This window comes from Anthonomus grandis, chromosome 22 (assembly GCF_022605725.1).
Source record: "Anthonomus grandis grandis chromosome 22, icAntGran1.3, whole genome shotgun sequence".
Taxonomy (NCBI): Eukaryota; Metazoa; Arthropoda; class Insecta; order Coleoptera; family Curculionidae; genus Anthonomus; species Anthonomus grandis.
The window spans coordinates 15,678,997-15,706,699 of record NC_065567.1 but is presented as its reverse complement, the minus strand read 5'-3'; the positions used below and the strand labels follow the sequence as shown (position 1 = coordinate 15,706,699).

At 32.8% G+C, this 27,703-nt stretch overlaps 1 protein-coding gene across 1 annotated transcript in view; it reads left to right on the top strand.

Moving 5' to 3' along the window:
• LOC126748742 (protein trachealess) overlaps window positions 1–27,703 on the top strand; it is a 218,220-nt gene that overhangs the window by 37,481 nt on the left and 153,036 nt on the right. Inside the window, exons 2-3 of the mRNA XM_050458163.1 lie at window positions 5,139–5,171; window positions 24,576–24,623. Of these exons, the coding sequence (XP_050314120.1) occupies window positions 5,139–5,171; window positions 24,576–24,623 (81 nt within the window). The remainder of the gene's footprint in view (window positions 1–5,138; window positions 5,172–24,575; window positions 24,624–27,703) is intronic.

Sequence of the window (27,703 nt, the reverse complement as noted above, 5' to 3'; positions counted from 1 at the left end):
TATTTCAGGACCAATGTTCCTTCAGCATGTACGAGCAAAATTTCAAAGGTGGTTTTGGCAGGTATAGAGGCTTGCATTCTGAACACCTTGAAAATCCCCTTAGACGGCAAACCGCGCCCGCGGTTCGATGTAAGTTGCACCAAGACATTCAACAACAAACACGCTGCTTATCGCAAATAGCGCCAAGACCCAAGCCCTGTAAATCCTGACAACTTTATTGCCTTGAGAAATGCGTGCAAACAGATGACTAATACCTGTAAAGAAAAATATAATGGGAAAGTAAAGAACAAACTTCTCATTTTCCCAAATGGAACAAGATTGTTCTGGTAGGTACTTGCGCGGATTCAACTGATACCTAAAAAAGAAAAAAATGGGGTGCCCATTAATTACCGTTCAATTGCTTTAGTCCTGGCAATCGCCAAGGTAATAAAGAAACTTATCAATCAGACAATTTTAAAATGTTTAGGGTCCACCAACATCATTAGCAACTGTCGGAATGGTTTTCAAAAATACAGTTCTACTGAGGATCTGTTGACCAAGGCTATTGAGAAATATGGTGAATTCCATTCAATAGCTCTGGAGATTTCAAAGGCATTGGATAGGGTCTAATATGAAACCCTCCTAAACAAACTGTATTCTTATGGTTTACCAGCAACGCTTGCTTGGCTTGATCGAGACCTCGACACACCTCGCAGACATTTCACATTACCGCTGGTATTTCTCAGGGATACATCTTGTCCCCTGCCTCTTTCTGTTATACATTAATAACTTCCTTAACAATACTTCTATTCAGAAATGCGGGAAATATACTGCCATAGCTTTTACCGCTTTAGAAGGCTCAGATGCGTCCATTTCTTAAGTATTGATCTCTCAGCTGTATTCCTGATTCTATCCAAAAAAGGGCCATACTTATAGAAGATCCATAGATAACTAGAAGCTTGGATAGCTTGTCGCAAAGAAGGAAGGTGGCAGGCTTGACGCTCGGGCAAGATTCCTTTTACGGAGAATACCAAGTTTATGGAATAAACTCCCAAAGCACGTCTTTTCTGAACATTCCAACTTGCAGAACTTTAAGAAAAGTATCTACAGACCCTTCGCAGCACTGGCGCCACTCGTGGTATTTAAGTACCGTATAACCACTTAATTTAATTTGTTTTATGCAATGCAAATGCTTATGAAACCATTAAATCAAAATTTCTTTAATCAAAAGAGCTTCTAAAAAGCCTGTGATAAATTGGAACATGGTATTATTGCCGGAAAATTGTTTTTTGGCTTTAAGATAAATTAGAATGATTTTTTTACTATAAAGTGCAGTTTGTTAAATACAACGGCAATCAATTAAATGAATATTTTTTACGCGGCTCTTGCCTTAATCAATAATAAAACATTATCTCTGAAAAATTATGCTTGCTTTTTGCGGATGTTCTTCAGAAATTGCTAGGGTTTGCAGAATAACTTAACAACTATTTCAAACTGGTGCAAAAAAAATTAATTTCAAAATGGGACGAACTTACTCAAATTTATGTCAGGGAAGATCTATGACTACTTGTTACATGGCTCTATTCCTCCTGCTCGACTTGAGATTTCGATAACATTGTCGATGTCATTATCGACAAACATAATAAAATCTGCTTTGAATACTCAGACAGATTTTCTCATTTAGGGATATATCCAATTTACTAATACTCTGCAACTCATGAATTATCGATGTTGCAAATAGTTTAACCAAATAAATGCAAATATCAATTTATGTTACTTTAAAAATCGGTAGACATATTCAAATCCAAAGTATTTAGTCTTATTCCTCATTGAATTTAAACCCCATGTGAGTATTACATGCGGTAAAGGAGTAAGTGAATTGCCTCAATCTTTTGTGCCATGTACATTGCGAAGTTTTTAGTAGATATATCATTTGTAACATATCAAGGAAAGTTGTAAGAATTATTGTTATTTTTATTATTTTTAATAATTATTTTTATTTGGGGAAAATATATTTTTCGATAAATTTTATGGCGTTATTATTAAAAACAAAATAATAAAAAATATACGAAAAGTGATTCCGCAAAAATGTGATATTCAGGTTAATAGCTACTACTGTTACATATTATTTAATATGTAAGATATCATATATTAAAATCGAGTAAATTAATCGCTCGGAATATCATATTTGTTGATCGTCGTTATCTTCGTTCTGGTTAAAATTTAATAAAGTCAGACCGGCCGGTTCTGCTCTGAATTAACTGGAATGTAAATATTGTGCCAAAAATAAAAAGAAGCAAAACACATTTTGCCTCGCTTTTAAACGAATTTTCAAACTGAGTGCTTTTGACTAAACATCTAGAAAAACGACAAATTATCAACATAGAATCAAAATATTTTAAATTCACATAATATAATGTCAATATACCATGCTGTTTTATTCTATAACCACTTAACTTTGCAAATATGCAGATTAGAATATACAATGTCTTCAGGCCCAGTAAGAATTGAGGGAAAAGTAAAGACATTAAAAGTGCAGTATATCTGTTACTTAGAAAAAAAAAGGACTAATGTTGGAATAATAACATTGTGGTTAAATTCATGTGCACCGCAACATTGTGTCAAGGATTATCTTACTGTAAAGTACATGATGCAGAAATCTTAAATACTTGGTTGTAGAGTTGCATCAAGAATGAGTTTATCAAAAATTAAAAAATTAAAAAGCATATTCAGATATCATAAAATCTAATCTAATTAAACTCAAATAATATTCTATATTAATTATCATTTCAGGTACGGATCGAAATTATGTCCAAACATTGTTGTTATTATATAGATGTTTACCAATGTTTTTCAAAAAACGTTGGTAATACCCAATGGGAATAAAATTTATTAAAATTATCCTTTTCTTTTCCTTTCAAGTTATCCAAATCCAGAAAATTGCCTATATATTCTAAAACACCCTATAAAATAATTCAAAATAATCTGCCATCGAGAATTCTACATAATTACAATTTATAAATAACACTTCTTTCTTCTTGAAATATTTATATAATAGTTTTTTAAATGATATTTGATTGCATGACGAACCGCAATTAATTACCCCACATTTCAATAAACGTCTTTTATCCCGAAAAAGAAAATTATTGTTAACAAACCACAAATATTCGTGGGTCCCTTCGTGTTTGTACCCACAGAAGTGTCTAATAAAAATTAAGCTCGTATGTAAATGCCGACATATTCGTTCCGAATTGTAACGTTCGAAATTATATTTTATAGAGTCGTTATTTTAATTAATTAAAATAAGTGAACAAGGGCCTTAGAGGCGGCGCGGCTTGGCAAAACATGAGATTTCAATTAAAGGACTCCTAAATAACGAGCCAGGCTCAACATTTATAAGAGGTACCGATTATGTCTGTCAAGAACCATTACTAAACACGCAAGCGCCGACATTACTTTTGTTAATTATGGGACTCAAATAGTAATAGCAATGTCAAGGAGCAATTTACAGGGTGATTCCTATTTGAACTTCATTTTATGACATATACCTTTGAACATAAGTTTTGATTTTCAAACACTTCGATAACTACAAACACTAAAATTCTCAGTTTTTTTTAAATAAATTTAGTATATCTAGTATTAAAAGTAATACCTAATACAATGAATAATTGGCATAACTTAAATGGATACCATTGTCAGTCTCTATAATTATAATTACTAAAATATGAAGAAATATCCCAAGCTGTTCTTATTCTACTTATTTAGCACGTAAATATATTTCATAATAAATGTATACTGCGTATGTTAAAAAACTTATAATAAGTAAATGATAATTAAAAATAAATATTTCTTAAATCACTTACATCTACCGGATTCTCAAGTCAGTTGATAAGGGTATTTCTAATCAGTGAATAATGTTAATTCGAAAGATTCTTAATATGTTGATGCACACCTTTTTAAAGCGTCTAATTTATTAAAATATGAAAATTACCTCTGCTAGGAAATTGGTTATCAACTGGATAGTATTATACATATTAGTCAACTCAATTAAAGCATTTGATAAAATCTTAATCTCCAGTTAAGCAAATTCCATTAATTGGGGTATTAGAGAAGCTACTTTGGATTGACTTTTCAGTTGGTCAATTGCATTATAAAAAACCTCATAAAATAATTTGATACTATGGTAAAGCTCCAGCTCGCAAGTCAAGTTTTCTGACTGAATATTCGGATCCTTGCCATAAAGCACCAAGAAGCTACCACATATGAACCATTAGGTAGTTTCATATTATTGTAATTAAAAAAAACGTTCAATTAAGGTAGGAGAAGGAAAGCAGGTATTATAAGCCTCAATCTCACGTTACTAGTTCTACCACTTGATCCTCACTAAAGATCTTAACAAAGCTGTGGACATCATTTACTTCCAAATTTTTAGGGTCTTTTAATGAAGACTTTTCTTCTGTTCTACAGTTTTAATATAAAAATAAGGTGTAGGTGCATGTAAAGATTACCATATCGTGTTGGATTCAAACCGAACAGGTCACTTTTTAGACGTTTTCCCTATATTTTTCACCAAGCATAATGCACGAATGCTACAGACCTCAGTGGATTAAATCCTCCGGTTGATTTATTTTTACTTTTTCCTTCGATCAATCATCTAAATATTTGAGATTGCAAGATGATATTCGCAGGTTTTTCAGCGTATTGGGTGCATTGATGATGCCAACATGTAACAGAAAGATTTAGAACCAATTGCTGAGTGGTTAAAGTTGAACGGTTTATTTCTAAATACCTTCTGTTATTATAACATTCTTTTTCATACTCACAAATACTGGCTAGATCATATTATGATGTGAAAAGTGTTGCCATATTTAATGAGCAGCTAAATTTTCATATCTGTATAAATAAAATGTGTGCAAAAGCTTCATAACAGTAGGTATTTATTCATCATAATAGCAGAAATTTGATGATAAATATAAGAATTTTTTAACTCATACCTTAAGATGTAATGCTAAAATGCCAAATATGCATTTTTATTTTTATGTTTAAATTCTGGCAATTATTCTTATTTTTTTAAATATTATAATTGATAAATTATAAGAAACATTCCACATGGACCTTTGTTGAACCAATTTAGTAATAATATCGTTATTATATTTCAGATATCGAGATGACACTCTTTGTTGGACAGATAGGTAAGTCAATTAAAAAGTAAGCTTAGTATAAATGACAATTTTTGAATTGTGGATTTTTTTACTGAAAATGTTCATAATCATAGATTTAGCTAAATCAATTGACACGGTGAGTTTCACGTGTCAAATGCTTTAATCTCTCTCACATTAACTAATGGAAAAACATAGGAAAAATAAAAGAAGATAAGAAGATTCGCCAGTCGAACCCTAAACTGCTCCACAATTTTTAAATCTTCTCGTATGGTCCGAATTTCAGTACTAATTCTATCTTTTAAAGATAATTTATATCATTAGGATGGTTAACCTAGACTTTGTTCTTTAAGTGTTTCCACAAAAAGAAGTCGAGCGGGGTTAAATCCAAGGATCGCGCCGATCACTCAATAAGACTTCTCTCTTCTACATATCTAACGTTCTCATTCATAAAATATGCTTGCCTTGAATATCTCTGCTGTATTGCACTTTTCGGAATTTTCTTTTTATGTTCCGTCTATGCCGCAGCATCTATCGCGCATGTTCCATCCGGCTGAAATGCATTCGTTTCCTGCTATATTCTATTTATACCAGTGAATGTTCTCAGCTGACCAATAACGATAATTGTGTAATAAAAGAAAAGTTGCTTCATAGAAGAAACTGATGTTTCTTGCGAAGTTATTATCGGTATTGCATCTTTCCATCATTAACTTGCAAAATCTTGCTGTTGGGGATGCAACTTATTAAACAAATTTTCACTGACATTCGGAGACATTAAAATTCATTGCCAATGCCCTGGATGATTCTTCCGGAGTTTCTTTTATTACGAGTTCATTTTCATTTTGCATTTTTTCTCCGGTTGCTTGCCCTGATCTAGTAAGTTCTTTGACACTGCTTGAGAACTTCGCATGTACAGCTCGAAGTTCTCTATTATCTGGGTAACTAAAAATGGCTGAAAATTTTTAATTAAAAAAATATATACTTTCGTCATTGAAATTGAAATATGCAATACGTGCAACATGTCCCATTAAAAAAAAACAACGAAGTTGGTCGACATGGCAACCAAACCAGAAATGACAAAAAAAATCATGCAGGTAGAATTGTGGGGAATAATTTACTAAACAACTTTTATTAAGCCTACTTTTTCGTAGACCAGGTGCGCGACTTTTTTGTCAATATGTAGTGCCAGAGCCTAGGAATACTGAAACATTTGAATACTGAAAACTTTTCAATTTAAAAAATGCTTCCGAACTAAATAAATAAAAATGTTCTCAAGAAATTGTATTTTGTTATCGATCATTAACACCGGACTAGCAAAAAAACTGATGTAAAGAAAAGTAGAGGCTGGGAGAATCCATTGGAACCGATCAGCCGAACGACCGGGTCGAAATGGTAATGATTTTTTGCGGTCGTCCGTAGTATTGTCGACTAGATGGACCAGCAATTGAACTGAATTTATTGTGTCCAGCAGGTTGCCAGAATGTGACGACTGCCGGCCGCAGGTCGACCAGGATTTCCACATTCTATGCATACCGCAGTTTAGCAGGGCCGAACTCAATTTACTGTTAATTGATTTATTGTCAATGATGGCTAATCCATTATTTAAATTTAAAAATATGTATTTTACTAAATTTTACAGAAACAGAAAATATTGGCATATTCTGTGTGTAAAATAGGCAGAAAAATAACGGACAGTAGCTAGTCAATATGTGTAGCTGAAATTTAGAGATTAAGGTACTGACGAAGAAATGATTATCCCTTTTTTAATTTTTATTTAAAATTCTCGTTTTGATTTTTGGAATGAAGGAAATGAGCTGAAACACAGGTGGTATGCATAATTCTTTCTGCAACCTTTTTTATTTGCAGACTATTCCAAAACACCTTTAATTTTAATAATTATTATAATTAAAATCATATCACTGATGAATTTGATATTTTTGATCGCTTGAAAAAAAAATGCTAGTTTTAAGTAAAATTCATTGCAAATACCAGCTTTCAAGCACGATTAAAATGTAAAGTCCATCTCTGAGTTCTTTTAAGTTAGGAGGTTTTTGTAGACACGAGTAGAAGGGCCGTCGCATGCGACTATCGGAGCCGCCGTCCTCCGTCAAGAAGGATTTCACTTTTTTCGTATCGGGCGAGTGCAGACTTCGAAAAACCAACTCATACCAAACATTTTTCCAATCGATTAGGATCCCGTAAAAATATTTCGACGCAAAAAAAATTGCGGTCACCAACACCAACGCTAACTCAGCGATGCAGTGAGGACAACGTTGCGACCGTCAAAAAAACGAAGGCCCGTGCCTCCTTTTATATTAATTAGTCTATAAAGCATTAGTGATCTTGTTTTTATCTGCATAAAATAAAATCATGATTAATTATACGCTTATTAATTTCTCTAAATATCCTAAGCAATAAAAAATAATGCAATTAGTATGTAGTATAAAAAGTTATTAACATTTTTAAACATATGTAAAATTAACAAACAAACATAACTATTCTATAGTGGTATGCATAAAATATATCGCAGCATTTATCATATAAATTTAATTTTGAAATGAAATGCAGATGCAGTATTGCTTTATACAAACAATACATGCACATCGATCTTTTTTTTTCAATTAATGGTTTGACATCGTAGTTTAAAAAGATGAAAAATGGCTGTATATTGCATTTTTTAAGGCATAACTTAAATGGATACGATTTGCATTTTTCCAAAAAATGCAAACTTTGATAAGTCAATTTCAAGCGTTTGCAATCATTTAAGTAAAAGTTTATTAAGCTTATTTAATGATTTTTTTTAATACAGTTTTATCAAAATAAAAATAACCTGTTACCTGATAAAGTAAATAAAAATTGGGATACATTTTAAAAACAATTTTTTATAGACAGGCTGTGTCACAGGTTTCTTCTTTTCACTTCAGAATTGTTTCTTCGAACAGCATACAAATTTTTTATATTGAAAATAATTTTATATTCTCTAAACTCTCTATCTCTCAAAAATCATCATATCTTTAATAATCAATTAAATCAGAAAAAGGAATAATATAATTAAAATGAGAATACTTAGTACTCCAGAATAAGAAGTTTGGTAAATATCTGGATTTTCTTTTATAAATAACCTTACAAGATATCTTTGCGTGAACTTCAAGCGTGCCCTTGGAGAGGCCGTATGGAACAACTTTATAGTAATTTAAGGTAACTTATAGATATTGTTAGACACACACCATATTTTATCCATTCTAAAATCTTATAAATTGAAGTGCAAAATATTTATAAATTTATTTCCAAGGTTGGCATGTGTACCTTCTCTGTCTAGATTATATTTAATAGATTTGGTTTAAACATTACATATTTAATTATATGTCTTTTAGCTTGACAATAATTTAAGAATACTAAGTTTATTTTTGTCCCACCATTGAAGTCCTTTGCAACTTATGAATCAGTGTAATCGATTATACAACTCCAGGTATCTCCCTGCAATACAGTATAGTATACCTGCCATAACAGTATCGTCTGCATACGAAACCAACTTATTTGATATGACGAATCTTAGAAGTCATATACAGTACTCATTTTAAAACGAACCACCTACGATAACTCTCTTAAAAAACACACGTTAATGTGGATATACAGGGGAAAGTTTAACTATCCAGTCAGTCACCTCCAGCTAACCTTACGTTGAAATATTAGTAAAAATTAAATCGTTTTACATACAAATGAGTAGTAGATAAATATGTTTAGTAATAATCGGTATTTTATTGACTTTAAACTTTAAATAGTCTCTCAAAATGGTTACCCTTTCTTTAGTGTAATACATCACTTGAGCATAGGATAGCAGTATCAGGACATACAATCTGCTACCCAATGGTGTTAAAAAACATTCAAATAACTAGACTTATAAGCAATTAGCGTGTAAAAAGTGTGTTTAAAATAAACAGTTATAGACTATAGATAGACTTTATTTTATTAGATGCTTAGAATGTGCGTTGTTATTGGTACCATAATAATAAATTTAATTCTCAAATTATTTACGAATATTAGCAAGGGTTTGTATAGTAATACAGCGTTTTTCTATAAAACTTATTAAGGGTGGTTTGTTTTAAAATGAAAGCATTGTTTATTAAAAATAGATGTGGTGACATATATATATCCTTCTTATTGCATAGTCTTTAAACTTTTCTCAAAGGAAATCATATGACACGGTATCAACAATTTTGCTAAATTTAAAAAAAATGCAGGATATCTCTTTTCGCTAAAAATATTGAAATGGCTGCATCACCAAAGCTTATGCAAAAAATGCAAAATATACATGCGTTACTTATATCTAGTTATTTTCTAAAAACAAAAACAAATTAACAAGTTTTTAAAAATAAATGTGCAACCATTTTGTATGCCTTTAATCACCTTATTTATTAATATTAAAGCATCATATCTAGTTGCCATACATATTGCCTTATAAAAATATTATTAAATTTAGCATAAAAAACTGTTGATTGCCTTTATTGATTGTTTCCCTTTTTTAATGATCTTATTCTGACTACCGTGTTGCCATGTAATCGTTCTTTAAATTAATTTACGTAAAGAAAATTACAGATTACGTTTCTTTTCATTTTAAAAGCTTTAATGACAATTTAAACGCCACTTTAAAAGTTCGTTTCACACGAGACGATGTTTTTTTAATACTTGGTGGCACCGCGCACCGGGATGTCTAATGAGGGTGGAGAAATAAAACAAGACGGTTATAAATTATATCGAAAGTCGATTAGGTATCGCTGAGAGATTCTATCAACATTAAATCCAAACCTGTTATGAAATTACCCGACATGATTGCTCCTCGACCGAGGGTAATTTGCGTCGACGAAATAGGGGACCCGCGATTTCGTGAAAAAAAGCCAAATAAAACTAGCCAAATTTTTCGTCTCTTATTATTTAGTATTGTGTAGATGTGTAAAGCAAGATCACGAAAGTGCAAAGTAAAAATTAACTTGCAATTAAGTTAAAATTCCATTATTTTCATTTAACACATCAACTTTAGGTTTGCCTAATATTCTACCTGCTCCAGTATTATTTGTTTGTATAAAATTTCAGGGTTATTAATATTAACCGCAACATTGTTTGAAAAATAGCGGTCTTACAAGGTTGTTGCTTTCGTCTAATAATTTCACAATTATTACCTTTATTAATTGAGTGATACAAAATATCATACAAAAGCTTATAAGCCAAAAGTATTTTAGTCAACAAACATTTTATATATTGGTATGGGAATGTAACAATTTGAGTTATTTTTGTACTATTTTATAGTTCATCATCAACAAAACTTAAAAGGTCCACTGCACATAAGCCTCCTTCACAGTCTGCCACCCACGTCTATGTTGACCTTGTTATCCTTACCAGTTATTGGCAACACTTTTCAGGTCGTCGGTCTAACGTGTAGGTGATCTTTCTCTATTTCTTTTATCAATGCGTGGTCTCTATTCCAGCAGCCTTTTTGACCTCCTATCGTCACTCACTGTGGCAATGTGAACTGGCCTATTCCATTTTAGTGCTTTTCCCGATTCTTTGCCGCAAGGTTCTGATTATACGTGGTCTCTTAAACTTACTCTAAACATTGACCTTTCTATTTTGCCATATGCAACTTCGAGTGTTCTGGTGGATCGTTAAGGTGAGTGTTTCCGCCTTGAGCACAGGTAGAATGTATTGGTCTAACAATTTTCTTTTTTGACTGTTGGAGATTTCGCTTTTGAAAACATATCGTTGACCGCCCATCCAAGACTGACACTTCTATGCAGTTCACATACGTGGTTGTCCCTAGACACACTAACTTCGTGACCAAATTATGTATGTTTTTAGACCAATTTAGTTTCCATTAAAAATGATCTAGAGAAACATTAGAATTTCATGCATATCATGAAAGAAGACTTTATTGATTTAAACGTAGATCTTAGAAAAACAAGGAGAACATTTACAATATTTATCCAATACTATCGCAAAAATATTATAATGGAAAGAGTATTTAATATTGAATACTTGCAGATTTCACTGTCTAGAGAGTTCGCTTATGGTATTCCTAAAGTACAATTTTTCGGTGAATACAATAATATGTTGCTTCCATGGGAGCTTAGCATCTACTATTACTATTAAGATATACATATATATATAATTACCATAAAATCACATGTTGTTTAGAGCATTTGAGGTTTATAACATATTGTCCTTAGGTCTTACAGTTCATCTGACAGTGCTTCCTCGAAAACAAATTACAAAAGTGCTTGAGGCTGTCTCTGACAGTGTTGCCGAAGGTGAATTAGTGAAACCTTGAAAAAAGTGAAAAAAAAAGGTTTTTACTGGTTGAGCAGTTATGAAGCGTTTGAATCTTGGTAACGATATTATAAATCATGCTCATCAGCTAAGGCCCAAGAACCCGAACCAGAGGTAAAAATAATGAGGTATCTTGTTGGTGCACCCTTTGAACTTTGACGTAGCAGGATCTTTTCTACCAACAGATACGGAAATCAATATACTATTATTGTTTCAGTAAGTGGCCTGAGGCTTATCTAATTCTAAATCAAGGAGCAACCAAAGTGCTGTTTCAGAACTGGATATGTCTATTTGGTGTCAACAGGCAGATACATTCAGACTGAGGAAGGCACTTTGAGATCCAACTATTCCAACAAGTATTCCAGTTGCTGGGAATTAATAAGAACTGCAAAACCGTCCTACACCCACAATCTAATGAAACGGATAACTTGTTGCTGTCATCCAAGGTTTTAACATAATAAACAACATGTGCGTTAAGATATCGATGATGGCAAAAATATAACAGAAATCAAAAATAATACACCTTAAGCTAATAGAACGACAACCTCTGATGTGAGAGATTAAAAAGTATTAACAGTAACAATATAGACTGAAGAATATTCGGTTTCAAAGATTTAAAGGTTTTCATTGCCACAACCAACTGGTAAAGACAGACATATTTATAAACATTCAGTAACTGAAGAGATTTAATTCAAAAGGTTTAATAATTATCTTGGAGAATTATCTCTGTAAAGGATGAGAATGGAGATCATCAAGAATCTTAATTTTCATAAATATTACTTTTTAATAAGGTTTTGTGCGAATTTACTTTTATAAAATATAGTTTGTAGTCTTTAATGATAACGATTAAATTTTATTTCTTGACAAAACTTTATTATCTGGGACCTTGACGCATGAATTTTGACTCGAGGTGGGAAAAACAGGAATTTAATACGTTAACGCCTATTAAATAGTGAAAGGCACTGAATTAAAGTGATAAGATAAGGCTTCTTTTGATCCTTCTTAATTCTTATAATACCCTTTTTTAAATATTCAATTTTCGCTCTTAAAAAGTACATAAAAATTATTTAGTCCTCAATTGTTACAATTTAATTTATTTTTGAACAAAACTTCATTTTGTTAGTCCAAAAAAGTTTTTACTCATAAGATATCAATTCCGTTAATAATTGGCACATTGATACAGAAAACACAAAATAAATTTCAGAAGAAACATTTAATTACCCATGAAGTTTATATCTAAATGAATTAAAATTGTTAAAGTATAAATTCCTGACGCAATATTATATTACTGAAAATAGTTGGCAGTGTAAATTGACCCTAACGGCCTCATTGACTAGCGGCTAGTCAAAACAACCTTAAAAACTGAGGTAATACCTTAGCTTTCAAGGTAAAAATATATTAGTAGTTAAAAATACAAATTTATATAGTTCAAAATATAATACTAGAGGTATTTTTAACTTCGTACAATTTTATTCAAAAACCTAATCATGAATACATATCTATAGCGGATGAAATTATTTCTTTATGCAAGAATAATTATAATATTTAAAAAAATATATTTATCAAAGTTGTTAAGAATTTTATAAGCTTTTTTTAATTTTTTAAAATTGTTTGGCCTACGACATACCATCTTTTAAATATATGTAGTTTACGGCTGTAGAATAAACATACAAACGCAGATTCAATACTGAAAATTAATTTTTAGACTACTGACTGCTAAAAGATCTTTACTTATTTAAGTAAAAAATGATCATGCTGTCTGGAGCGCAACAGTATTCAGTGTTACAAAACTAAAAACTCGATTGACCGGTGGCTTGCCGGTAGCCCAAATCGATCAGACTCGCGATCGGTCTTGGACAAACGATTAAAACAAAATCAATAGGAGTTTTAAATTTCTTACCTCTCGTCAAGCCGACCTATAAGGACTTGTAAAAAAATATAAGGACTTGTTTCGAAACTTGATTGATTCCCTTTTCATGGCCAATTCTAATCATAACTTGTTTTAGCTTAAGTATAAAATCATACGATCATTAACAAACTTGTAAGCAAATTTAGAAGTTGAACAAAAATAATTGATAGGTCAAACATCGCTTTAGAGAGCTCTAGGAGGATTTTATGGGCTGCTAGGCTACCGTAATCTAATGTTAATCCTTAGATACATGTCTCCATAAAAGTTGGGTAACATATAATCCGACATTAGTCGTTTAATTAGCCCAAGAATACGAAGCCTGTTTCGCTCGTAACGTAGGCAATGTTGCCAAAAGTAGGAAAAATTTTAATTAGTAAAGGTAACGCTGTGAAGAGTTTCTTTGACCAAAATCATGTCAAATTTTGAATAACAAATATAACAGATATCAGTGAACAAAGATAACAAATAACATGGCATGGCATATTGCCATTGGTGAATTGGTTTCTAGAAGGTTAATTTGACATTTCTATATACGCTTTATAACAAAACTAATATACTCTTAAGTTATATTTTTCATTCCCGTTTTACAAACTGAAAAATCTAATATTATTCTTTTAATTATCATATGCAAACCACCACTTCTATGGTTTGCAGATGACAGTGATTAGCACATGCTGCGCATACTAAGCTGCACAATAGTAATTCCTTTATTCAGACAAACCAGGAGATGGCATTAGTGATTCTAGAGTTACATTTATTTATTTATGTACATATATCACTAGTTATTTACGCTTCATGGAATTTGTTCTTCTTTAACCGCCTAGGAAAACTTTCCGAAAATTCCGACGTCCTAAACCAAGTGGCAAGCACCTTGGCTTACTCAAAGGGAGGCTCACGAGGTAGATACTCCAATGCTTTAAAACTAAACACCGCTTAAGTCCTTGGTTTTATTTCAATCAGTCTTTAAACTGAGTCATGCTGATCAAGTAAGTAACAAAAACACTGACAAAATCATCTAAATTCAGATAAATTGCAAACAAGTAGTGCTGGCTCTTTCCAACTACTCTCAATTTCACCTTGACATTTTAGAACTGTCGTCAATAAATATGATTGGTTTAGACAATGTGACAATAGCAAAGACAATTAGGTTCTCGATATATAACTAGAATATATGCAATATAATACCGACATTCTGGCCATAAAGACTACAAGGCCTAAACCATTGCGACTAACAAAATCTGCAATCAAGAAATCGAGATAATAAAACACATTCTCTATGATTGTTCTGACTTCAATAAGAATAATTACACTAGAGAAATCGACCTTTCCCTAGGTTAAGTTAGGTTAGGTTTGTTTTGAGTAGGGCATCGTGTGTCCCTCCACTGCGACCCTAGGCTATTGTGGCTCACTCCTAAGTATTTATACTTCCCCAATTAGGTCTGCCCTCTTTAGAAAATGGATAATTTGATTGGAAGAAGCATTCCAATCAAATTATCATAGTTCAATCAAATGTCTTCCGTCTGAGGTAAGGCATTGTCGAAGATGGTCTGCCTAGCTCTTTCTAGTGCCGAACATCTGCATAGGATGTGCCCTGCAGTTCACCGTGCTCCTCCCTCCATCCACAGTCTACATTAGGCGATTTTCGTTAAACCATTCCTATTCATGTAGTGACTGATGAACAAGTCCTGTTATAATCCGGTGTTTTCGTAATCTAAGTAATGAGAACAAGTCGATGGCATAGTTAGTTCGAATTCGAAAAAAATCAATTTTTTTTTACCCGAAAAATGAAAAATTCCAAACTTTGAACATCGGTATCTCGGCTTCTATGCGCACAATTTGAAAAATTCTGACGGTTCTGTCTTAGTTTCGCCCTTCTTAATTCAATGAGACTATCCACAAGGTCGTAGGTCTCATATTAGTTGAGATCTCGCCTTTTTTGAGCCCATTTTTGGGCTCAAAAATGAGGTCAGAAAGTGAAAATTTCCGAATTTTCAAAGTGTTCTCATTCTCTTATTTCTGATCGAATCCTGTTATAACCCGGTGTTTTCGTAATCTGAGTGATGAAAACCAGTCGATGGTATAGTTAGTTCGAATCTACAGTGGCTTGTATACATTCCTATTAGGGTTTTTAAATACTTCCCGTTAAGTTTCCTTATGGTTCAATACCGGATGCAACAAGGTTGCCTTCCTTGTTGCATTCCGGTATGAAAGCCTTCGCATAGTTATGTCCTGGTAATCCCTCTCAGTAGCGCTTTGCTCTGTTATGCACCAGTATTTTGCCGTATTGTAGGCAATGCTTGTTCTGTACCTATCACGTTGGATTTTGCGGCTTTTTTGACTAGCTTGTCACCCGCCTCATTTTTTGTAAGCCCAGCATATCCATATTAGGGTAGTTGTGTTCCTTTTCCCAAGCAGTATGAGCTCGTTTTTGCAGCTCTACATTGCTCTAGATGTGCACTTTTAGCGCGGCCTGTCTATCAATGTAAATTTTAATGGTTCTGTTTTAAGTTGCATTTGGTTAAGCATTCTTGTACAGATTTCATTAGCGTGTACCTCCGTTTCCAGTCCTCACAGCTCCATCCTCCAATATTACCCCAGTACGCTCGGCCTGGTTTGTTAACCGAGTATGAGCTGGTGTTTAGTATTTTCCTTGGCATTAGGTCTGATGAGACTCCAAGTATGCTATGGTTTATGGTATGCTACCTTCTCAACCAGTTCAGTTGATTCCATCCAGACTTTATTTGCTGACATGTCATTTATGATATGACCTAGTCTGTAAGTGATTCTTATGGCTTTCTCCTGCAGGTCTATGTGCAGGGGGTTGACCTTTGCCTATCCCGACGTTCGGTGACGCCATGGCTCCTATTGAAATGCCGCATGGCAAGCTAAGAAAACAAAAATCGATCTTGTAGACCACAATGGTCTGATAGTATGATATATATGCAATGGTAGACCATGGCCTATATGCTGTGGTATTTATCACCCTCCCACCATACAAATACAGATAAAGTGTTTTCATCTCGTAAATGTATATGGACAGAATAGAATGTAAAAGTTTTCATTGAATACTCATTCCCCTTAATATAAACAACATAAACTAATTTTAGAACTATTAATGTTCTGCAGCTTAGAAGCAAAGGATTAAATAAATTTTAAGTCAAAAAGAATATTTTAATGTCAAAAGCAAATCACTGGTCAAAACATTCGATAGTAATACAGAAAGACTCTCACAGTTGAACGCTGATATATCTCTATTAGTAAAAAAAAAGATGAAAAAACGTGCTTGTAGTTTGTATGTTAAAAAAAGACTTAAAATACCACCAAATTCTTAATGATACCATGAGTATATGTACTCAGTATATGGAGCATTTCATAAAGCAAGAACGTTGCGAAAAGTGAAAATCCTTGAAATTTAGAGCTACATAACTTGTACTTGCATGTACGGTATTTTAACTTCATCATATCTGAACATTCCTAACCACAAAATTGAATTATTTAATTCAGGTCCGGCAACGTGGCAAAATCGGAGGGTCTCTGTGGTAAATTGACTGCGCCCTTAATTACAGGCGTTTTCGGTAGGGTGTTGATTTATAGGGCAGTTAAATATCTCATAAACAGCACACGAGCAGTGCGGAATGCCCGTTGTCATATTTGATGGCATTCCGGCGAGCACTTGTAGCTCACGCCTGGCGCCTTTAGCCTGCTTGCCCGCAAAACATTCGCCTGAAATCCCAATTTTTTTTTAATCAGGCATTTTTATTAAAAGGAGATATTTTTCTTGACTTTTTTATTTGGGAGTCTAATTCTAATTCAAATAAAATATCGCAGATATCATCAATGACTTATTGCAAAAGCGTATACAATCTATAAAATTGGATAAGATTAAATCTCCTGAAATGTCTTATTTAAGATTTATCTGGATAAGGCTGGAAAAAAATTTAAAACATCGAATATCTACTAAAGCAGATAACTTCATTATTTAAGACTAATTTTAAGTATTTTTTTCCAAAGTATTACTTTTAAATTGCGATTTATAATATGTGTAACTTGTTAAAAAAATGCCGCCTCTTAGCGCGATATGAAAAATAATTTAATTCTTCACATAAGTTTACATTAATATTATAGCATCTTAATAAGGACGAAATTCTATATAAATATAGGCGGCAATAAAAACAGAAGTGACCATGAAGCATCGGTAAGGAAAAGTATAAGAGGCAGAGCAACAAAAAAAAAAGAATGCGGCTTTAGCCAGAATTAGGTTTTATTGCAAAGCCAAAGCTACTGTAAAAATGTTTATCTGCTGCAAGAAGAGTTCTTGCGGGCACGCAGTACCTCTGACGAACAGCGGTGTTGACTCCGGTTAATTTATGTCGCTTCCTAAAATGGAACTAAATATATAAACTTCGGAACAATGGTCTCTTTTTTCGTCCAAGAACTTTTCTTCTTATGTCAGCGGCTCGATGCCAATGCCCGAACGCAACGGCGATCGAAACAATAAGTCGAATTCGGTTTTGGTGTACCCCAATTTGCGGTCATTCTACTTTCGGACAGTCGACTTAGGAATGATAGTATAACAATAATCTATGATACAATATTATCTATGAGTAAAATAAATAATAACATTTTACAATAATATTTGAAACAGAACGTTGTCATTAAATTTTAAGACGTCGCAGATTAAACGATTAATATAAAAGTTATAACCTTTATTCTAAGATACAGTACAATCAATGTAGGGATCAGTCACTTGTATGGATATTTTCAAGAAATTACATCATACGCACAATTGTCTTGTTATTTCTTATATTTGCAAATAAACATTTTAATATTAATAGTGAAGAAATAGTCCATACTTGCAGTGGAGTCGTAGTATAAGTTTAATATTAAATTTGAATAAGTAGCTTAAATTATTCGAGCTCCAAATATTTCGTGTTCTATAGTTTTTCTTTTAAATATAGCAAAAAGTCTAATTCTATTTCTACTAAGAGACATTTCTCAATCTTTAAGGTCAATATTGGCAAGTGGCACGTGGCACCATCCATCATTCTTGATGCATAAGACATCTATGCCTTCCTCTGAATCCACAAATAAAGTTGATCTAACAATTTAATTCTTAAGTATTCATAGCCCATTACTGCTGTATTAGTTTTAGGTGCCCTGTACAGTCAGTGAAGGATATTTGGATTGAAGCAAATAGTTATGTTGGGACACCGATCGTATTGAATACTTAACATCACGTTAGAAGTCCATGTAATTGCCCTCTTAGCTTACTCTATGTTTTGTTAGTCGACCATTTGGGATTAGTTTCAATAGAAAGGATTCCCTCTGTTGTAAAAGATATAGGGCCTTGTCAGTACTGAGCATTATTAAGCCTTAAACTATAATCATGGTCAACTTCCATGTTTACATGTCTTTAATTTTAGGAGGAGTCTTTCAAGAGGCTCCGCTGAAGATGGTTTTATAAACCAAAATTGCTTAACCACATTTTTAGAAGTCTCTAGTTAGATCGTTAGACTGTACTTTGCTTTTATAAGAAAAATATTATGTAAATTATTCAGGGCATTTCATAAATCATGGTATAAATTGAAAGAAGAAATCGAGCAGGTCATTTCTGGTTAGTTTATATTACATGAGGTCGGATTTCTGACTTTTTCGAGCAATTTATATTTTTGTAATTAAGGCCTTCTTTTTGTGGAAAATCTTGTTACAAATTTGCTCTTCATGTAGCCTTAAAACAATCAATGGATCGATGGCTATTTCGACGCAAGTTTAAAGATACTTCTGAACTACAGATTGGGGGAATTCAAGCTTACATTTTGTCTAAAGTAATGGCAACACCGTTATCTTATGGAGACCTTTTTCAAACACAAATTTAGTAGGTCAACAAATTTAAAGGAGTCGCAAGGATAATTGTCGAATGCACCAATACCTTTTCACCAGAAACTCTTTTAAAAGCACAAAATGGCTTTTATTATAGGTTAGCCAAAGAATGAAGTCTGTTTGAGTCTTTTATTTAAAGAATTAATTTTTGAGGAAGTTTATTTTTATTTTTAATTTTATTTTTGGATAGTGTTTACATTTTTCTACTTTTATTAGACTTTATATTTTATTTATATTAGAATACCACTTTAATTTTCATTATATTATATCCAGAATAATAGGAATTTTAAGAGTACGATTCCATGTGAATGTTACACCTCTTAAAGTCAGACGCTTACTAGCGCCGTACAAAAAAACAACGAGCAGCAGGCGAGTAGTAGAGAGCACGAAATGCGCGTTGCCATATTTCGCCTTTAAGCACCTCTTATGCGTAATGATCGATTCTCCAATCTGTATAATCTATCTATGAAATAAGATTTTTTTTTTATTTATTAAAAAATCCTTATTGAAACCTTAATAGTAATTTTTCTAATACGAATATTAACTTAAAACAATAAGACTAGGTATTAAGGAATAAACCTAACCTACTAAAACCACATTAATGTTTAGGCAATTATATAATGTTTATTTAAGAAATTACATATGTCATGGTCATGGCTTTCAAAAAAATCTCGCCACCTCTTCTTGACATAAACTGAAAACTACACTGTATACAAATCATTGAAGCCACTTACGTTATCAAAAGTATAGCTGCTGAAACAAGGGCCAATAAAATTACTGAAGAGATTTTCCAAGAATTTTTGTATGATTTTTTCTGTAATACCAAAACTTCTTTTACTCTAATGCAGATTCTCTAAACACAATAGCACAAATTAACAATATAATATAATAAAAGGAGAATATGTAAATTATGGCGGCGAAGCTTCATCATCATATCAATGTGCCAGGGTTGTTACTCATCCATATAGACTTCAAGAAATTTGCTGGTTGACACATTAGAATATTTGTGTAATTTATTTTAAATTTAACTGCTAAAGAAGGCTGAAGTATCCAAATAGGCAGTTTTATTTATTGCATGTAAAAAAATTAAAATGCACGTTTACAATACAAATCATGCAACAAACTTCTTCGTGGTTAAAGAGCACGTGCGCATAAACGTTTCAAAAACGAAAAATAAACGAAAAATCAGCGTGCACAAAAAAATTAACAGTATCCTGTCAGAGGTGAGGTCCAAGCAAACTGCATACCATCGGCATCGTTGGGGTTTAAAAAAGTTGGCTTTCCGACGATGCAGAATGGCCGGGCCGGCTCGTTCGTCGATAATATCATATGGACCACCGTTCAATCGTTTCTCGAAACAAATACAAGCCCATATATGTCACTAACCTTCGGCAATCTGCAACTACCAATTATGGTCTAATTGGTTTTCAGAAACAACATTGATTTTCTGCACTTTTATTTATTGCTTTTAATAAAAATGAGCGTTTAATTGGGCGAGGCGATGCGGCCGCAATTTACCGCCTCGTCGCACTACTCATCTTTTGACAGGTGACAGCCCTTGTCTTTCATTATTTAAATTTTATACGCACGTATAGGCCTAGTAACCCGAAACTAAGGTTGGTATTTTATTGAGTTGGTAATATGTCAATTATGTTAATTATTTATTGACGTAACGTCTATACTAAATCAATTTAGGATTTGACAGGGCGCGTGGTTGACTGATGTGCATGAAGCTTAATTAGCTTATGCAGAGCGTTATAAATTAGTGCCATTAGGGCCAGTCCGTAAGACAAATGTTTTTTGGGGTTTTTAAGCAGCAATATGGGACGAGTCGTTCCGGAAAATTGAATTTTTTCTGAAATTTTCGGCATCGAAAGATATTGAGAGGAAACCGGTCGGAAAAGTCTATTTTGAAATCTCTAAATAGGATTTTGTTATTTATTACCAAAAACTCTATATATGTATATTAATGACTCGCAGTAGATGGCGGTATTCAAAAGGCTCTGATCAGTAAATCGTCTTCTAAAACAATTACTTTAAGGTATTACCAGATAATCAACATAGTTTAATTTTTTTTGGAAACCATATTTTTTCCAAAACAGAAATTCTTTACGAGATCATTTCCAAAATGAAAAAATCTAAGTTATAAAAATACATAGTCTTCTTCCGGTATTTAATGGATATATATAGAAGTAGCCAATATCTGAGAAATTTAGAACAGGCTAATGCGCTCTAAACGAATACGTATTCCATTCGCTTACCGAGTTTTCAAACAAAAATTAACACACATTCCTTCAATGTGTGAATATTGCTGGAATATTTTATTATTGTGTATATAATATTTATCAAATGTTTAGGTATGTTCTAATGACATTTATGGTCTTGGTATTCAAAGTGTCAAGTCAACTTCCAAATGGTCATTCATATTTATATATCTGGATCTGGATAGCGTTTACACCCTTTTTCTATAAATTTGTCTATTATCTGAAAAGTGCTTTGCACATTTCTTTATTTATAATATCGAAAATAGGTTTAAATTTGCAATGTTATATATTTAATAGTCAGCAGGTTAGAAAAGAAAAAAAAAATCAATGTGTGACACTGGCCTTAGGGGATTGTGCAGCCAACGTTTTAGGTTGTCTCTATATACAAGGTGAGTAGAGAGAAATGCACCAAACTCCAGGTGAGTATTGACGACGTCAAAATAATTTAAAAAGACATATGTTCTTATCCGATGCTCATTTGTTTTATAGTGGAATTAAAAAAATTAGTTTTAAATAGTTTACCACTTCCTACCAGAAATGCTAGGTACCGATTGTTTGGTTCGTTTTGTTGTTGTGGCAGTGTGTTTGACGCGTTTATTTTCGAGTTTGTACAGTTAAATTCGTATAAAATGCCACACATCTATTTAAATTTAGATTAATGAAATATGTTTATGGCTTTTATAATGGAAATGCTACAGCTGCTGTTCAAGAACACCGTCGCACGATTTTCACATCGGAGAAATCCGGACAAAAACGTATTTATCAGAGTTTTTAATAAGCTTTGCGAGATCGGAACTCTGCCCAGTACTCATATAACATCGGCACCAACCACTCGTCAAGGCTTAGAAGAAGTAGAAAATAGTCTGAATTTGGTAGAAGCTGATGCAACGACCAGCTCACGAAGAATTGTTACTCAATTGGTTTTTCACAGAAAGGAGTAACACTGGAACTTTGAAGCAAGTGTTAAACTTTGGTATAATACTAGTGGCTTGACATTTAATAATACAAAGACAAGGACCATAAATTTTAGAAGTAATATAGAGAACATTGCTATAGGAAATACTAAAATTGAGCACTTGGATGAATGTACATTTTTGGGAATTTGTATTGACAGTAGGTTGAATTTTGGGTCTCACATAGGTAATATCTGCTCTAAGGTCACTTCGGGTTGTTATCTTATGAGTACTGTGAGAATTGAGATTGATACCATGGTTGCGAGAAATGCATACTTTGCATTAGTTGAATCGCGCCTAAGATATGAGATGTGCTTTTAGGGCTCATGTTTAACAACACTCTTTAATTCACTTCTTGTGCTACAGAGAAGAGCAGTGTATTATATTTATAACCTTCCTTCTAGAGACTCGGTATTCATATTTTTGCAGTGGTGAGATTTTGATATTACCATACATTTTCATTATGGAAACGGTCTGCCTTATGTATAGAAAACATAGTGCCACCATTTTGTACCAAATACTTAGTTTACCAATCCCTCATTCAGCTTTGACTAAAAGGTCTATCATTTACAATAGGAGAAAATTTTTTAATCGTTTTCCACTCAGGATCAAGCGCCTTCAAAATTACAAAAGGCTTATAGTTAGTCTTAAAAAGCTACTTGTATGCTATGCATTTTATCAGGTCGATTATTCATTTTAGCAATTATTTAAATATTTTATGTATCATTTTTATCAAGCATTTTACGTTATAGATTTTATCAATTTTCTTGAAATGAGCTTCCGCATATTTAGCTGGTCAGGTCAAGCAATATTTGGACGAAGAGTTTCAAGGATTTAGTTGGCCTCCAAGATCTCCAGACCTCACACCACTGGGCTGTCTTCATGTCAGATAAAGACATGAATCACTTAGAAAAGAAACAAGGACCCTTTGCAGATAAAATAGAATATGTTTAGAGGTTAATGGAGGCATTTTAAAAAAAATGTTAAACCAGCGGTATAATTAAAACCATGTTAATGTAGAAAATTTTGTTTGTTTGTAATTACGCTACATTTTAAAAACAAATGAGAATCGCATAAGAACATATGGTTTTTTAAAAATATTTTAACCTGTACAATACTTATCTAGAGTTTGGTGCGTTCGTTTAGGCTCAGCCAAACCACTAAAACGTCTTAAGAATTTTAATACCGATTATTCCATAGTCAATTTCAAAAATAGTATAAGAACATGCTAGTAAATTTGACCTTAGAGAGTTCAAAACAAGTTACTTACTTCAACAAAAATCAGAATAAATGCTAGGAACAAAGAGCGAGAATCAAAAAAATAGTTCAACCACTGCCCTTACCATAAATAAACTGTAGAGTATAAAGAAATGCGCGTATAGTGGTCATAAGTCCTGCTAGATAGACACCGTGATCATCTCCTTTTCCGCTATGGAAGCCAATTAATATCTGATTTAATTAAAGCGGTAGGTAGGACAAAAGGCGCAGGCTTGCCTTTGTAAGAAACGCACCAAACCCGCACGTGCGCGCCTATTATTATCTCTTGAAATAACTCAGTTCAGCTAGTTCAATCATGCCCATACGGTATCGAGTTGACGACATCCATTATTCAAGCAACCCATTCGATTAATGGGCACCGAGAGCTTCTTACACTACCTTGAAGATTGGTGCTTTTTTGATCATGGTATTCTCTCTTCTCTTTCCTTCAGCAAAAAAATACGGACTCTTCTTGATGACGAACGAGGTCTTTTAAAAAGTGAAATGAAGCCTTTTTTGTATCATTTCTTAACGACTCGTTTGTTTTGGCAGGAATCATAAAGTCAAAGAACTTGCTAACTTTAACCGCCTTTATTCATTTTAAATTGATGCGATAAATCCAAAATGAGCTGGACACACTATTAACCCCCAAAACATTTTCGTGCTTACCGTATAGGGGTGATGGAAAATCATCTCCTTTAGGGATTTAGTCGCACTTGTTCACTCCTAAAGAAAAGAGGGTTGGCGCGAAAAGGCAGCCTTTAGATACTTTCACGTGGCTTTTAAATTCTCGAATAATGCTCTGTCTTAATCAGACAAAGTATTCGGATAATTTGCTATTTTATTTTTCCAGGAAGCCTACCGTTGACGACGTAGGAAATCCGTCATCTGTCAATGCTCGGTAAGTCTGTTTTTCTTTATTAACTTAACAAATATTTACCTATATATAGTAGGATTAATAAAATATTAAGACAAGATCGTTACTGGAATCTTGTATTTTAATATAGAGTTAGATAATAATTCACAACCAAATTTTAATATAAATTAGTCCAAATTAAATAAAGACCAGCATATAATTGACGATTATTTTAAAGATATTTTTATTTATAAAAACTATAAAATAAAGCGATGTAAAAAAGTTAAATTTTCCATAGGATTAAGACCTGGGAAATTAGTTAGCCACGTCAAAACCTCAATATTTTACTCCTAAAGGTCAGTTACTATCCTGAAAGTGTATAGCCTCGTAAATTGATGGGACCCATTAAATAAATCCCCTCCCAGATCATAATACTTTTCCTCAAAATTCGATCTATATTATGGTTTCAAATAAACCACAATATGATCCATCTGTCAATAAAATATGTCTCTACTAATACATATCCCAATTTAAATGATTGCAGAAAAGCTCAATTGGATCCTTCGGTGGGCTCGTGTTATTTCTGGTGTCACACCTCTAACTCTAGATTGGAAACCAATCTCATAAATTCTGTTTCTAATAGTTATTGTGTTAGGCGTAAGTCATTAAAATGAAAATCATCATTAAAATCAAGAAGATCAAATATGTTGCTACGCTATTATTGGTCACGTGCTGTTGTCTCAGGGAATAACGTCTTGTAACCACGTCTTAGCTCTCGGTATTGGCAGACCTTCCTAGTGTCAGAAATTTATGAAAATGTGCGTATTAAAGTGAAACTAAATAGTAGTGAACGAATAACCTCTTATTAATTAAAAGGAATATTTCTGATTAGCTTCTTTTAAAAAATAGGTCTAAAGGTTATTCAAAAATTATTAAAAATAAAGGTGTATTTAAAAGTTGTCCCTATTTCATTTTGACTAGTTCATTGACTTCATTTTGCATCTGACTACAATAATTACTTGGTACGTAAGACTGAATGGACTACTTAAGATCGCTCTAGTAAACTATAATGTTTAAGTTGCATAATGAACTATTTTTGTACTGCAAATTTTCGTATTAAAAAAGCAACCTTCTTCTACCAACTCTTTATATTACTGGTTTCTTACCCAAGGCAAGAAAATGAAAATCAGCCACCTGTTGAAAAGCTGCCGTGTACACTAACAAATTATTTGCGCGTAAACATGCAAGCACTGCGTCAGGCGCCATGTAATTTATTCTTTTAACAAATCGGTCTTTCTATGAGTAATTGCTTTGAGGGGCGATATCATATACTATTATGGGTTTTAGGTTTTACTTTATGTCACGTAATTGTTAGGGCTTATAAGATGCAGAAATAGTAATGAGGTACTTTTTTAATTAATTACCCTACCAATTACCTTAAAATATTAATATATTAATAAAATGTTCTTTTAAAAAAAAAAATTAATTAAGTGAACTCTCAACAGATTGATGAACAAAACAAAAGCATATTTTTCTCAAAAAAAGTTTGACAGCATCAATAACCTTTTAAAATTTAACGGAATACCCTATATATTATTTACTTAGAAAATTAGTGAAAACTCGTTATAAAGAAGCAGGAGCCTTATTAATTCCTTTGAAGTTGATTTGGATTTTAATTTTTATGAAAAAAAAGTATAAACAAAAAAGGCGTATCACTTAATTAATAGTTACTCGACCCGTTGACAAGTTTTACTATTCCTACTTTTCAATTATTATCAGATACATACTTACTAATATAGCAACAAGCGCAGCTTAAGGCGACGTTGTGCACATGCGCAAGACATACGGTCTGCGCAAAAACTCAAACTGTGGCTTGGTACAATAAATTTATTGACTCACTAAATGCGTCTTAGTATAGTTATTCATCTCTTAGGTTACTTTTCATTCTTTGCCTACTTTTTTTTCTAAGCTCTACTACATTTATAATTTCTGTTATATTCAATCTATCCTGAACATTTTTTTCCTGCAGTTCTACGTCCTCATCTAAAGATGGTACTTTTCAAATGTTCCTCAATACCAAAATCGCGATGTCCAATCCATCCTTCCAAGGGCGTTAATTAATTCATTTAGAAATCCTTTGATTTAAAATGAACTTGTTTTTTTTAATATTCATAGTTCCTTCTTTTGTAAAACTCCAGATTTTTGCAAAAGGCCAGATTTCAATTGTAGGTTAGACCGGATTTTATTGGCATGTAAATGCAGATCATTTATAAGTATTCTCTGCGGGATTTTCAGTAGACCGCCTCGTATGATGCCCTAATATTGATTTTACATTTTTTATTTTTTAGTAATTATAAAATTACATTCCTACAATTCATACCAATTTTATCAGTGGATCATTGATAAAAAAAGTATGTTTCGTGAAGGAATTTTAGAAGCAACTACATTTAAAATAAAAACTTAGAACTGAGATGTAATTTACAAATCTCAAAAATAAATGTTTTCTTGTCTTACTGTCCCTTTTAACATTAAAAAATCACTCAATCTAAACATAAGTTTGGTGTTTTCGAGTATGGTAACTGACAAATGGTTATGCTTACGAACCGAGATCAATCTTTATAAATGGACGTATATTGGTTGATCCCCAGCAAAGAGGGTTCGAACCGAAAAAACGCGCACGCGAATTTAAAATGCATGGAAACGTCATCGATACAACAACTAGCCATATTTTATGATTGACTTTGGGGCGCACCCCTATAATCTTGAATCTTTGCCGCACGGTTAGGGATATCGTGAAGAAAACTGACCCTTGCCGGACCTCAAATCAAATTCGATTTAAAACAGGGTGGACCTTTATAATTCCCTTAGGCACGCGACTCGAAGCGTGGTCTTTTAATTCCCTTTGTCAATTTTAATTCCCGAGTTTCCCTTTTACAGTTGTCGGTTACGCCTCACGTTTTAAAGTTACGTGTAAAACCGTTTTATCAAATTGTTTAATATTTAGGTTGAGCAATTTTTATACCTTACATATTTTTGTACATTATTCATGTGATACAAAATCTTAATAACTGAGCAGGTTCGCAAATATTTTCTTAGCTCGCACCTGATATACCTAAAACAATATA